The sequence below is a fragment of the Lacerta agilis genome, chromosome 9, assembly GCF_009819535.1.
Source record: "Lacerta agilis isolate rLacAgi1 chromosome 9, rLacAgi1.pri, whole genome shotgun sequence".
NCBI classification, from domain to species: Eukaryota; Metazoa; Chordata; class Lepidosauria; order Squamata; family Lacertidae; genus Lacerta; species Lacerta agilis.
This window is the reverse complement of record NC_046320.1, coordinates 13,643,552-13,659,028: the sequence shown is the minus strand read 5'-3', so window position 1 is coordinate 13,659,028 and position 15,477 is coordinate 13,643,552. Positions and strand designations below refer to the sequence as shown.

General features: G+C 45.4%; 1 protein-coding gene across 3 annotated transcripts in view; it reads left to right on the top strand.

The window, feature by feature from the left end:
- KCNIP4 (potassium voltage-gated channel interacting protein 4) overlaps nucleotides 1-15,477 on the top strand; it is a 359,055-nt gene that overhangs the window by 155,058 nt on the left and 188,520 nt on the right. The window contains exon 1 of one of the 3 annotated variants that reach the window (XM_033159536.1): nucleotides 9,358-9,710. The exons of the other annotated variants lie outside the window; for them this stretch is intronic. Coding sequence (XP_033015427.1) covers nucleotides 9,653-9,710 — 58 coding nt within the window. The 5' untranslated portion in view covers nucleotides 9,358-9,652. Of the gene's footprint in view, nucleotides 1-9,357; nucleotides 9,711-15,477 lie in introns of those variants that run through there. 3 annotated transcript variants of the gene reach the window in all.

Genomic DNA, 15,477 nt, shown 5'->3' with positions numbered 1-15,477 from the left:
TGATGTTGAAGAATCATTGCTTCAACACTGTTGATTTTTGCTTCTTCCACTACACTGGTATTAGTTCACCAGTCTTCCCAGATGATGTGTAAAAATTTTCGGCAACACCATTGATAGAATCTTTCGAAGAGTTGGAGGTGGCATTTATAAGTGGCCCATGTTTCAAAAGCATACAGCAAGGTTGGTAGTACAATAGCTTTGTAAACAAGCATTTTGGTTTCCCTGCGAATGTCCTGGTCCTCAAACACTCTGCACTTCAATCGGTTACCCCATTCAGGACCAGGGAGCCCCACCCCAACCCCCTGCAGCCAGAAACAGTTAATTCAGATGTAGCTTGAAAAGTCTGTGCTGCAAGGGGACAGCATGGCTAGAATTCATTATCTGGATAACTTTTCCCGTGCCGTGCACAAACCAGAGTACTTTCACACCCAGCACTTCCCGGTGCACGCTGCAGTGCTATGAAATCAACTTGGAAATGAACTTCTTGCAGTGAGCAATGACTCCATTGATGCTGCCCACCATTGTGGGTGTCCCATCCATTGTGATGGATGTCGGATTCTGAAGCGGCAAGTGAATTTCTGTGGCATAGTTCTTGGAGGTCAGAAATACACCTTCACTTCCTGTTTTCCCCTTTGCTTGTTCCAGAGACTTTCTTTCGCTGTAAAAAAAATGCTGAACAACATGTGCGCCATAACTGCTACTTGCAAAATGTCACATAAGTCAGTGCTTTCATCGAGACAAAGTCCAAAAGAAAGAGAGTTATTTACATCACGCACCGGCTGATGTTTCAGGTCAGCAGAGATGGCCTCCGCTCTTCTTGCAATTGCGCGTCTAGGCAGCTGCAACTTCTGCATTAATACATTTGTGTCCTTTTGATAGCGCAAAGGCAGATGGCCAAAAAGGTTCTCACTAGCAGCCAGAAGGTACCCCTTCACTGCTTGTCCATCCTCGAAGGGTCCCCTCCACCCAGGAATTGCACGGGGGATTTTAAACAAGGTCAGCGTAGGACTTGCTCCAAGCTACGGATCTTGTGAAGAGAGACAGTAGCACTTTAAGTTCCCCCCCCCGCTTGTTGACCTTTTCCTGCACCTCAAAAGCAAGAGGAACGTTTTGAGAGCCAGTGTGGTGTAGTGGTTAAGAGCGGTAGGCTCGTAATCTGGGGAACCGGGTTCGCGTCTCCACTCCTCCACATGCAGCTGCTGGGGGACCTTGGGCTAGTCACACTTCTTTGAAGTCTCTCAGCCCCACTCACCTCACAGAGTGTTTGTTGTGGGCGAGGAAGGGAAAGGAGAATGTTAGCCGCTTTGAGACTCCTTCGGGTAGTGAAAAGCGGGATATCAAATCCAAACTCCTCCTCCTCCTCCTCTTCTTCTTCTTCTTCTGAGGAAGTGCTATGCGTCGTGAATTTTCACATTGTACTTTCTGGAGAAAAACAGTCACAGAGCAGATGAAGCAAATCACTTTCCTGGTGCTTTTTATTTTTATTTTAGACAGAACTCACCAGAACTCAGTTCTGGCACCTCTCAGGTGAGTGCCATTGCCATTATAAGAGAACAAGGGAGGTGTTCACGGTAAGTTCTGGCACCTCTTTTTCTACAAAAATAGCACTGTGCTTTCTCTTTCATAGCCTAGAAAGCAGAACTTCTCCCATCCTTTGTTGAAGATGTAGGTCTTTTTTGTCTTTTGGTCCCCTCACTCTCTTTAAACCTTCAGATAGCATTAAAAAAATAGCACTTCAGTTCCACTTCTATTTACAAGTATTGCCAGATTTAGCAACAAATCCATATTAAATGCTTCCAGGTAAAAATCCCAGACTCAACTTCTGTAGCAGGCTTCCTCAACCTCGGCCCTCCAGATGTTTTGAGACCACAGTTCTCATCATCCCTGACCACTGGTCCTGCTAGCTAGGGATCATGGGAGTTGCAGGCCAAAAACACCTGGAAGGCCGAGGTTGAGGAAGCCTGTTCTATAAGCACTGAATGAATATGTCATCAGAAGACTGTGACCCAATAGTAACTGGTGACCAGGGCACAAAAGGACACTCCACTAAGCCAAGGAGTGTGTTGGAGAATATTGACCCCTGCATAGTCAAAGACCCATTCCACCCCAACTCCCATCCCAAGCACTATGGGTATGAAGCTATCAAGTGCCATGATGTATTTAAGAGGGTGAGCAGCTAGCCTTGGCTCTTGAGTTAGCATCTCCACTTGCACTATGGTTGAGGGCACTTGATGAGTCTACGAGGGCCCAGACCTGCTTGCCTCAGACTCTCACTTGCCACATGTATTGGCTAATCGGCCACAGGTGACGCCGAATACAATATCCGCCTCCCAGAGACTGTCCTTGCTTTATTCAGGCTTCTCCCCACCCCTTTGGGCCTATGAGGCTTAAAAGTCATCACCCCCTGCTCAGGGCCGGTGCGTCCATTTAGGCAAACTAGGCAGTTGCCTAGGTCGCCAAAATGGAGGGGGCACTGGCCAGCCTGCCCCCCACCCCCCGCCACTGGGGGAAGGCAGGAGGAGGTGGGCGGCGGCAGCGAGCCGGACACACAAGTGATCAGTCCTCCCTCCCTCTGCCCTCTCCAGCTGGTGTGTGTGCCCTGCCCAGGAGGTTTGCACGATCCCTGGCAGCCGCCCCTCTTCTCGGCGCCGCAATTGGTCGCCGGAGGGCTTCTCCAGCCTGCGCAGTGGAGGGACAGCCGCCAGGGATCGCGCTCCTTCACGGCTGCCCCGCGCCCTCCTCCAGTCCTGCACAGCGGCAGTTCCAACAGTTTGCAGCCCGGCTCCCTTGTGCTTCTTGGCGACCCACCTCCGCCCGCTACAGCAGCGAGCCTGGCTTTGCAATGTTTTTCTCCTTCCTTCCCCTCTGCCTGCAAGACCCCAGGTCAGCTCTTGCCCTGTTCAAAGCCCTCCCAGTCTCTGGTTGCAGCAACCCCGCTCCTGCACGCTGGTTTCCAAAGAGCCAAGTTGTTGTGTTTTGCATCCACCACTTTTTTTTTACTATGATTACAATTATCGTTGTTTGTTGGGAGGCGAACCCCGCCACCTCCAGGTCACTGGCTGTTCAAGGAGCTGGGACTGGTGGGAGCTTGGAGTCTAAGCCCTGCAGGCTCTCCAGCCCTCCTCCAAGCCGGGCGGGGGCACCAGAAGGTGATATCGCCGAGGGCGCAAAAAACCCTAGCACCGCCCCTGCCCCTGCTGGAGGCTTGCAGCCTCTTATCAGATCCACTCCATCACTTTGGCCACCATCTGAGTGGGCTTTCCCACTATTGAAGATGGTGGACCTAAGAATGTTAAGGTTAAAGTTTCTGTAAATGGATCAGCCTAGGAACCCAACAGTTCAATACAGTTGTTCACCTTAAACAAAACAGTGTAATCAGCGAGGAAACGGCTGTCTCCGTATTTAGAAATGTAAATTGATGGATGGGAAAGTAACAAGGAACCTTTAACACAGGGGTATGCAATAGCTTGTGGCAGCAGACAATCTCAATTCTTTAAAGAGCAATCGTTAAAGATTTATGAAATTGATTCATATCACTTTATGACAATACACTAAAATTAAGTGCTGATTAGGGACGACCTTGTGGTACTAACTTAATATTGAACGGATCTCAGGAAGAATTGTGTTCGCTCAGCAAGTTTTGAATCAGATTAAGTCACTTCAGCTGCCCCAGAGTGCTTTAATGGTCTGTTATCAGGTTGAGTGGGCAGAGCGGTCTATAGGTGGGTCCACACAGCAGTTTCCTCCAGCGACCGCAGCCACCAACATAGGAAGCATTTTAAAGAAGGACCTATTTCCCAGAGAAGGAAATGCATTCACTCACTTGTTCAGCGGTGAACACCCAGAGTTCGCAAGAGAAACTGCCTCCAGGAGCAGGGTTAGGGAAGCTATGATTCTCCAGTATGGCCATTGGTCAGAGATGATGGACAGTGTAGTCCAATGGCATCTGTTGGGCTACTCCTGCTTTGGAACCTCAGAAGAACATTGTTGGATCAAACTGAATGCACCTGTCGTCCAACATCTTGTTTTCAGGGCTCAGTCAGAAGTTCTGGACGCCCACAGAGGGGCACAAAGGCAACACCTGCCTCTGCCGACCTCCTACTTGCCACAACCGGTTTTCAGGCTCTGTTGAGACTTGCAAAGTGGTACGCTTTTGCCTACACAATTGATTTCAAACTGGTGATACGTTGCCCAGAGGCGTTGGGGTAGATAAAGAGCCAGCCTCCTAGCCCAAAACAGTTCTTCACCATATCCTAAATACTTAGAATCATAGAATCATAGAGATGGAAGAGACCACAAGGGCCATCCAGTCCAACCCCCTGCCAAGCAGGAAACACCATCAAAGCATTCCTGACAGATGGCTGTCAAGCCTCCGCTTAAAGACCTCCAAAGAAGGAGACTCCACCACACTCCTTGGCAGCAAATTCCACTGTCGAACAGCTCTTACTGTCAGGAAGTTCTGCCTAATGTTTAGGTGGAATCTTCTTTCTTGTAGTTTGAATCCATTGCTCCGTGTCCGCTTCTCTGGAGCAGCAGAAAACAACCTTTCTCCCTCCTCTATATGGCATCCTTTTATATATTTGAACATGGCTATCATATCACCCCTTAACCTTCTCTTCTCCAGGCTAAACATACCCAGCTCCCTAAGCTGTGCACAACTGTGGCCTTGTTACCCCCACCTTCCACTGACCTTTAATGCTGCTGATCTCTACTTAGAACTCTCTCTTGGACTGTGGTGACTTCTGGGTTGCCTTTTCATGCTTTGATCCTGGCTGAACACAGTCTCTGCTTTCCAGAGTCCCTTTGTCATTGTGTTTCTGACCTCGCGTCTGTTGCTAACTGGTTGTGAGGGGTTCCCCTCAACTTTTGCTGAAGTCCTGACCAGTGCTGTCAAGTATCCCGTTTTCCCCGGGAATCTCCCTTATTTCAAGCAGTTTCCCGCTGCTATCCCTTATTTTTTACATCCCTTTAATTTCCCATTTTTTCAAAGGAAGCAGCTCCTCTCCCTCCCCCTGCTGGCCAGGGACTGGGAAGACCTCGCCTCCTTGCAGCCTCAAAGCAAGTGGGAGCCATTTCCCGCGCTTACAGGTGTCGTAGCCCACGGGCAGTGTTTCCAAAATACAGTAAGCCTACTGCGCGCGTTCACACCAGTGCCGGCCACTTTTGCTTCTGGCTCCGCCCACCACTGCCATGTGACTGTCCCCGGGATAGGTGAGGCTGCTGATCCCTTATTTTCAAATCCGAAACTTGACAGCTATGGTCCTGAACCGATCAGAGCAGGTCAGTCACCAAGATATGCCAGATACGAGGCAGAAGGCATTCTCTGTAGCAGCCCTTCTTCTGTGTTATTCATTGCCATCCAAGCTTGGTCAGAGAGCAGTACTGCGGGCTTTCCAAAATATTCTGTATGCTTATCTCACCCACCTGCCACAGGCTTTATCTTGAAAGAGGGCTTATTTTCTACAACTGGGGGCTTGCCTACAACTTCAGACTCCTGGGTTGACTGCTTGTTTCATCTCTTGTGGTTTTTAAAAAATCATTTTACCCGTGAATATTTTGTGACTTTTTAAAACACACATTTCCTGTGTTTTATTCAAATGTTTTATGTATTGTTATGTTTAACTTTTGTTGTTGTTCAGTCGTTCAGTCGTGTCCGACTCTTCTTGACCCCATGGACCAGAGCACGCCAGGCACGCCTATCCTTCACTGCCTCCCGCAGTTTGGCCAAACTCATGTTAGTAGCTTCGAGAACACTGTCCAACCATCTCATCCTCTGTCGTCCCCTTCTTCTTGTGCCCTCCATCTTTCCCAATATCAGGGTCTTTTCTAAGGAGTCTTCTCTTCTCATGAGGTGGCCAAAGTACTGGAGCCTCAACTTCAGGATCTGTCCTTCTAGTGAGCACTCAGGGGCTTATTTCTTTAAGAATGGATAGGTTTGATCTTGCTTTAAAAGGCATTAAATCATAGCTGTCAACTTTTCCCTTTTTTTAAAGGCAAAGGCCCTTATTCCGAATAGGATTCCTCGCAATAAAAGGGAAAAGTTGACAGCTATGCATTAAATAAGAACTCTGGAGTTTGAACCAGTCACCGATGGCTGGGGCCTAGTACCAAAATCCTTGGCCATCTGCCTTTACCCCGTCAAGATAGCAGCACCTTCCAGCTTCACCACACTAACTCCCTGCTTTTGACATCCAGTCGCAGCCTCTTTTCTGCCACTCTGTCCAACCTATGGTGTTGTGTTTTAAGGCAAATGTTTTCTTTTGATAAAGGCTTTGCTGCCACACTGTGGGGGAACAAAAGCTCTACACATGTAAGCACAGTAAGTCTGTTGTCTTTCCTTGGGGGGAGATGCTTACAGTTGTTTTTTGCAAAGGTTTCATTTGAAAACAACTATGATACATAAAATTAAATAGGCTGGATTTGCCAGTGAAATGGTAGCACAAGTTGCCGGGGGGGGGGGGAATTTGGTTAGCTTTGCTTTTTTAATTTACGGTGTCTTAATTTATGTTGTAAACCTCTTAGAGACTTGTTTAAAAATAAGCAGTATAACAATTGCCCAAATAATAATAGTTAACTAATAAGCCTTAAAGAGACAGTGTACTATTTGGGGTAAGGAGCAGTCTTTTGTTTACGGTACTCTCTAACATACACCCACACGCGGGTGGCGCTGTGGGTTAAACCACAGTGCCTAGGGCTTGCTGTTCAGAAGGTCGGCGGTTCGAATCCCTGCGATGGGGTGAGCTCGTGTTGTTCGGTCCCAGGTCCTGCCCACTAGCAGTTCAAAAGCACGTCAAAGTGCAAGTAGATAAATTGGTACTGCTCCAGCGGGAAGGTAAATGGCATTTCCATGCACTGCTCTGGTTTGCCAGAAGCAGCTTTGTCATGCTGGCCACATGACCCAGGAGCTGTACACCGGCTCCCTCGACCAGTAACGCGAGATGAGCGCCGCAACCCCAGAGTCGTCCACAACTGGACCTAATGGTCAGGGGTCCCTTTACCTTTACCTAACATATTATGCACACTTACACTGCTATGTAAATAATACTGGACATTTCTAGGGTGGGCATGTTTTCTACTTGGATAGGCTGTAGTCCCAAATCCGGTTTGCAGATAAAGAACTGTGTGTGTGGCCTTGAAGTTGCTCATCTGTCTTCTTCTTCTTTGGCAATCACTCGTAGCCGAGTAAGATTGTCTTGCATGAACACAGTCCTAACAGTGAGTCCATAAGTGACTGTGGAGGCCAATTCTGGATCCACACGCCCTTCCACAGTGGGGACATAGGTTTCCGGGTGGGAGTTGATCACGGTGAGGGTTTGCCAAGCGTGCCTTCCTCTTGGCTCGTTTCTCCCTTTCGTCTTGAGTTTGAGCGTCTTCAAAGCCCATGACACCTTTGGTAAAGGCTGTTCTGCAATTGGAGCGCTCCTAGGCCATTGTTTCCCAACTGTTATAAGAAAAAAACTGCTCCTTTTTCCCTTATGGGGTATCCAAGAGCCCATACAGAGTCCTTAAGTAGGTTCTCTATCGATAGGAAAAAATAACAGAGGCCAACCAGAGAATATTGAGAACCGAAGCAAGGCAGCTAGTAAGCCTGGTCTTTATTAACTGTTGCAACAGGGTGCTTACTACCACACGCAGGAGGCAGGAGGGACCCAGAACAACAGTGTGCAAGTCCTTATATAGACTTTTGAAATTACCCACCCTGTAGCTCAAGACCACCTCCCAAAACATCATACATACATCACAGAAAGAGGCGGTCTACAAAAGAAATACATCACAGAGGGCGGTCTGTAACAGAAATCCTGTCTGGCAGGATACTGATAATGGTCACTTGATTGGTCACTTGAATGGTCACAGGCTTGGGCAGCCTGGCCATTCCTTTTGAGATGCTAAATACTTAGTTCCTGAATCCAGGTCACATGCTCACCCTATACACAAAAACGCCCTTAAGACAGGATTTGTGAGCAAAGAGACAATGGGGAGAATATCTGAGGTTACTGGAATGGCCAAAATGGCTTCAGGATTGTTCTCCTGTACTATTTCAGACACGTGGTTTATATACTTATGTATGTGTTTGCCTTGTACATTTATGAACGTTTATTTTATATATATAAGACCTTAGAATTCCTATAACACCAATTGTCAGTGTTTATACATATATATTTTTTTAGATTTGCCTTGAGAGAGTCTTTAAACCTCTTTTGTTGAATGCTGGCTCATGAGTATTTAGCACCTGGCCAACAAACTGGGCTGGCACACAGGTCAGCTGCTCCCAGTCTTCCTCACTACAGTGAGACAGTATTGTGTTAGTTTTTTAATTATAGAAATTATTTCCACGCATGCACTCATAGGCGTATGCAAAGTTTATGCAAATCTGTGCCATACTTTTGCTGACAAATTATGCAAATCTGTGCCATACTTTTGCTGACAAATTCCCTAATTTTTGGCAAGCCCTAAGTGGCCACCTTATGCCTCCTGCGTGTCCAAAACACTTCATACTTCACCACAACTGTATACAGTGGTGCCCCGCTAGACGAAAATAATTCGTTCTACGAGTGTCTTCGTAGAGCGAATTTTTCGTCTAGCGAAGCGGCAATGGAGCGCGGAGGTTTTCGCGCTAAAAAAAATCGTCTTGCGAGGCAGCCCCATTGACATTTTCGTCTTGCGGGGCAGCCTTCCGCTAGCAAATGCCTTTCGTCTAGCGAGTTTTTCGTCTAGCGAGGCATTCGTCTAGCGGGGCACCACTGTACAGTTATTTGGCAATATTCTCCTTATTTTATTTATTTTCTATACCACCCTTCACTTGATGATCACAGGGCCGTTTACAATATATAAGCACAAAAATATATTCAATAATAAAAAACAACACCCCCCCCCAAGTTTAAAGGACCATAGATTAATTAGCCAGAGGCCTGGGAGAAGAGGAATGTTTTCGCCTAGCGCCTAAAGATATGTAATGAAGGTGCCAAGTGAGCCTCCTTTGAAAGAGCATCCCACAAGCGAGGAGTCATTGCAGAAAAGGCTCACTCTCTTGTTGCCACTCTCCAGACCTCTAGAGGAGGAGGCACAGAATTACAAGTGGGCTTATGTGTGGTGACTGAATGACTGTGCCTTGCCTAAGAAGGCACTTTACCTGTTGAACTCACAACTGAAGTGAGATTTTACTCCAGAGACATCCAGCCTCACACACTTACCTGTTATATTGCCTTAGCTCTCAACTTTCCACTAATATAGCCAGCCCGCTACTTATAATATACCTGTAGTAAGTGCCGAAGTATTAAAAAAAATTGCACTGTAATAATAAGCACTGATTGAGAGCTTTCTTTAAGAAGTAGCAGCAGCAAGCTCAATTAACCTACATGGCATATAGACAATGGGGCTAGATGCTGTCTTTCATTCCAGCTCTCCCTTTGCAGCATGTCTCTGAACTCCCCAAAGCATGCGAATCGAAATTAGGAAGCTAGAGAGCACAGCTCTTAAATATGTATATTGCTAACAGATGTGATGCAGGCAGTTAAGGAGTCTGAAGCCTCGTTACTTGGCTGCAGAATTCTCCTGTGTTTGGTTTGCGAAGGTCTGTTGTTTTAATCGCGCTATGTGATAAAGGAAGTTCTAAAGTGAAGGATCAGCAAGTTTGGGGCTGAAGTTTGTGAAGATGGGAGCTATCTTGGTGACCTTTTTCATACTTGCGAAACAGAGGAAGAACAGCAGAGGTAAGAGGTGTGCTGCTTTGCTTGCTTTTACACATTTGTAACTGGTGTGGGGTATGTCGTCTGCAAAACCGTTTGTTTTAAAAAAAATCATTTGCTTGTGCCACTTTTTGCTATGTTTAAAACTCCCACAGAATATTGCTCAAGGCTGTGGTCCTGGGAAGTTGTGCTGTTTGGGGACCCAGTAGTAACTAAGCTTGGATGTGGAAATGTAACATTGGGGCAGGGTTTTAAGAAATAGTGATTGTGCTTTAAAAAGAAAAATCGCTGTGTGTGTTGTTTTTATATAGGTGAGAAGCCTTGATGCTTTTAGTACTGTTTTAATTTCAAACAGCATAGTAGTGGCCCAGAGGTTAAGTACCTTGAGAAAAGGGTTTTTTAAAAAGATACTCTGTAACTGAATTAGTGGTTCAGGTCACATGCGGAAAGAAAACAGGAGCAAATGTTCAACAGTCTGGGATACCATGAATTAAAAGAGCAAAATAGCATTAGTGACGGTATTATCATCCTTTGATGATAATTTAATTATAAGAATGAAACATTTGGAAATGGCAGCTTTAGAATGCATTCTGCTGGGGTGCACAATGCTTTCACCCATGTTGAAATGAAAGACAAGCTAAACAAGGATTATAATAATGTGAACTTCTATATGTGCTTCCTTTTCCTCCTGTTCTCGTGTTTATCTTTATGATGATCGTTTTAGGCTAGAGCATAGTAATAAATATATACTTGAAGACTGTTTTAATGTGTGCTGAATTTTCCTGTAGTTTTGAATTGCCTTTAAGAAGTAACTAGGCTACTAGACTCTTCTTCTTCTTTTTAAATAAAAATAATAATCCTAAATATATAAGGTAGTCAGTTTTCTTTAATCTTACCATAAGCATCTTTGTAACTATGCACATGTTTGATTGCGTGCAACGTGAAACTGGAGAAAGGCATTTACCCTGTTTCTCCTAAAATAAGACATAGCCATAAAATAAGCCATAGCAGGATTTCTATGCATTTGTGAAATATAAGCCGTTCCCCGAAAATAAGCCATACCCCGAAAATAAGCCATAGTGACGTGGTACCTCCCATTAAAACAGCCTGGAGAGGCGTGGCTATGCAGCGTACCGATGCGACACGGTTAAAATAAGACATCCCCTGAAAATAAGCCATACTGTTTTGTTGAGCGAAAAAATATATAAGACGGTGTCTTATTTTAGGAGAAACACGGTAGTGTTTTGCATGTTGTCTTTTCACAAGGATATAGTTTTCTAATGAAAAGTTATACAAAGACTTCATTTGTAATACACAGTTCTGCTTGATAGCAAGTTCCGCTGTGCTCGGTGGAATTTGCCTTTTGGTCAAGGTGCACAGAAAAACACGTTAGATAACTACTGGCCTGTTTTTATGAAAGTTGCAAGTGGTATGTTTATAAATTCTGAGGCTGCTTGGATTAAGCATGCTTTAATTACCTCCAGACTGGATTATTTTAATATACTCTATATGGGGCTATAACAAAATCAAAAATTCTTTCCAGTAGCACCTTAGAGACCAACTGAGTTTGTTCTTGGTATGAGCTTTCGTGTGCATGCACACTTCTTCAGATACCTGGTATCTGAAGAAGTGTGCATGCACACGAAAGCTCATACCAAGAACAAACTCAGTTGGTCTCTAAGGTGCTACTGGAAAGAATTTTTGATTTTGTTTTGACTATGGCAGACCAACACGGCTACCCACCTGTAACTGAATATATGGGGCTATGTTTGAGGACAGTCCTGAAGTTTTAGTTGGTCCAAAATGTGGCACTTGACTTGCCAGTGCTCACAGGTCAGAGTGCAAAACTCTACTGTTGTATCCATAAAGTTCCGCCTGGAAATTAAGATCAGTGTCAGAGGCCTTGCTCTCAGTGTGATTTTGGGAGTTTTGGCAAAGCGAGTTCTCCTTCATGGAGAGCACGTGTTGCGGTGGGGGCCAATAAGACACCCCTCTGTTGCTGGGCAGGATCGTTTAGATGGCCAAGGACTGTGATTTGGTTCTGGGGGTTGTTGGGGAGAATTGAATGTTGCAAGTTTTGATGGACAGCCCAGAGGCTATATATGTTTCTGGCACGCGGCGTGAGCCCCTCTTCGCTGCGTGCATCAGATCACCCGCCCTCCCTCCCTATAATTTTAGGCTTCTGCGTTGACCTTGCTATGCCTGTCATGGGGTCGTCTGGTTTTGGGGCAGGGGCCTGGTAGGAATTTTTCCATTTGGCTGATTGGCTGGTGCCATTTGGTTTTCGCCCACTGCGTAGCAATTAGCCACAACTTGTAAGGTTGCGGTTAGGCATTGGTTAAAATTGGTTGGTGGAGGGGAAGTGGTTGGCTGTGCCTGCCCCTCCAATGCTGCTGCTGTGCAGGGAATTCCGTTAAAGGAATCCAGGGGCTCACCATGCTCTTGTCCGTACCCCCTGGTCAGGGGCTAGGGCCACGCAAGAGCCCCTGGGAACATTAAGGGAGAGGCGAGGGCCAGACCCCCGGCTCCCATTCTCTCCCCAAAGTGTTTTCCCTTTACTGACTTCCGTAAGGCGGGCGAAAGTCAGTCTGCCCCCAGGTGGGGACAGATAATCAGAAGCAATGCCTAAGCAACCACTCACATTTTGTATTTTGATAAAGTTGTGGCCAAAATTATGCCAAAAACCTTGAACTTAAATTTCTGTGTAAAGTGTGTGTTATTTGAGGGGTGGCTTGGGGACCTCGACACGCAAGTGAGCATGAGAGAGAAAAGACATTTGATGTGGCCCTGCAACTCTGAAATGCTCTTCCATTTGAAATTCATCAGGCTCCGCCTTGTGTATCTTTGCTAAAAACTGACGATGCTTTCATTTTGATGGGCGTTTAATATGCAGTTGTCAATGTTATTGGAACAAGTATTGGTATATATATATAACAAGTCTTGTTGCTGCCAGCTTTCTGATTTTGCATTGTTTGAAATGTGGGTTGCATTTTGTTCCTGCTTTTAGAAACTGTTGCACTTTTGTTGATTATATAACAGCTTTATGATTGTGTACTCTGCTCTGGGCACTTCCAAGTAGAAAAACAGAATATAAATAAATCTCACATTGATTCTGGCCTCAGAGCATGCATAAGTGGGGAACCTCAAACTCAGGAGCTGAACCTCAAAGCTCAGGACTCTCCCATTGCACGAAGCCCACACACCACACTGAACCTCTCCAATACCACCTGCGAGTACTTTTATCTGTCTACACAGTGCCCTTGAACTGTGACAATTTCTCCTCCTTGCCTGCACAGATGTGTCTATGGCTGGATCAAGAGGCATCAAAGAAGAGTTTCAGTTAAATGGCAAAAACAGAACTCTACAGTAAAAAAAATTAAAAAAAAATTATTTCCATGAGCTTTCGTGTGCATGCACACTTCTTCAGATACACTTCAGATATCTGAAGAAGTGTGCATGCACACGAAAGCTCATACCAAGAACAAACTTAGTTGGTCTCTAAGGTGCTACAGGAAGGATTTCTTTAATTTTTTAAATTTTTTTACTATGGCAGACCAACACGGCTACCCACCTGTAACTAGAACTCTACAGTGTCATCTGGTGTCAGTGTTATAATGCATATAGGTAAAGGTAAAGGCACCCCTGACCATTAGGTCCAGTCGCAAACGACTCTGGGGTTGCGGCGCTCATCTTGCTCTATAGGCCGAGAGAGCCGGCGTTTGTCCACAGACAGCTTCAGAGTCATGTGGCCAGCATGACTAAGCTGCTTTTGGAGAACCAGAGCAGTGCGCAGAAACGCCGTTTATCTTCCCACCAGAGCGGTACCTATTTATCTACTTGCACTTTGAAACTGCTAGGTTAGCAGGAGCAGGGACCGAACAATGGGAACTCACCCAGTCACAGGGATTTGAACTGCCGACCTTCTGATCGGCGAGCCCTAGGCTCAGTGGTTTAATCCACAGCGCCACCCGCGTCCCTATAATGCATATACAACGCATAAACAGCGCTTTTTCTTTGCCATTGTAGCTGAGTCCATGGTTTGTGTAGAAACCCTTGGTTTTGCATGTCCGGAAGGTAGACTCAAATCTGCTGCTCTTTGGCCCACCTGCCACGGGCATGTACCCATCCAGCTTAACCCCAGCCCCAGCTCTAGATGCTTTGATGTGGGTCAGGCACTGCGATAGACTTGAGTACATACACCATTGAACACCTGGCAATTAAGAGAGTGTGCTTAACTGGGAATGCGGGCAAATAAAACTGGTTCCTGGTCTGTCTCCTCTAACATTATCCGTCACCTGTAGCTCACAACAGACCTCAGGGTTTTCATGCTTGGATAGTTGTGAAAGGTTGTAGATGGTTTGATTTATTGGATAAAAGATCATCTCTCTCCTATGCAGAAAAAGGAAACCTTCTTTCCAATGCAGAGGTCTTGGAAAGAGCGACTTTATTATGAATATCTGAAACTACATCACTTTATAAGTCAATCTCACAGGCAGCCGAGTACCACACACTTTTTTGAAACCTTTATAGAAGCTGCTATTTCTTTGCTTTTAAGGGTTTTTCCTGAAGACTAAGTGCTATATAAATTTGTACAAGTAAATAAACAAATAATAATAAACATTTGTCCCACAAGCATATCCAGATATACTAAGCATTGCAATCAGGGAATTATTTATGGGGTCTTGTTGTCTTGTCCTTTTGTGTTGCCTGTATTTATAACTTCAAAATAAAATTCCATGAAACAAAGAGAAGATTAACTTTATGCTCCAACATTTATGCTCCAACATTTATACATGTCACTGGAAAATATAGGTTAAATAAAGAAAACTGACAGTTATGCAAACCATCCAGTCACAGATTCAGGCTTGAGCGTTTCCAAAGAAAACACTGTGTTATCTTGAAAGACCCACAGTACTGGCCAGGATTTAAAGTAAAATGAATGGGAATCTAAATTAAATGGTAAAAACTATATATCATCCACTGACAGCTTAAAAGTTTCCAAAAGCAAGATGGAAAACAATACTATTTATGAGGGGGAAATGAGTCCCCAGATAATTCTCCCTGAGATGAAACAATTAAAGATTAAGACTATCTTGTGAGCAAAAGAAAGAGAATTGTATGTAGTAACACAGAACGCATGTTTAAGGAAACAACAGCCATTTTGACAGAAAGTATGAGCATTTGTTTTGAGGTTGTGTTGCCTCATACGCAGCACACCTGCCTTTTCAACACACCTCCTCTACTGATTTGCTGTGAATTTTTAACTAGTAGTGAAACTATGCCTGATCACATCATTGCAGAATATGTTAAGTTGAATATTTAATAGTCTTGTTCTAGTTCGCAGTGTGCCAGGAGCGGGGAAGGCTGTAGCACAGTGATATGCTTTGCACACCCTTTGCACTCAGATGGTGCTAGCTTCGGTCTCTGGCATTTCTAGTTAAAAGGATCTGGTGCTAGGGAAAGCCCTCTGTTCAAGACCTTGGGAAGCCACTGATACACTCAAGTGGAAGGTTTATATTAGGCTTCCTCCACCTTAGCCCTCCAGATGTTTTTGGCCTACAACTCCCATGATCCCTAGCTAGCAGGACCAGTGGTCAGGAATGATGGAAATTGTAGTCTCAAAACATCTAGAGCAGGGGTCCCCAAACAAAGGCCCATGGGTTGGATCCGGCCCACGCGAGCCAATTATTCGGCCCGTAATGACACACGGTGCCCGTTCTTACCAGTGCGGTGCGGCGCAGATGCCCATCTCTGGGGCGGTGCGGCACTGGAAATAGCTTGTGCACATGTG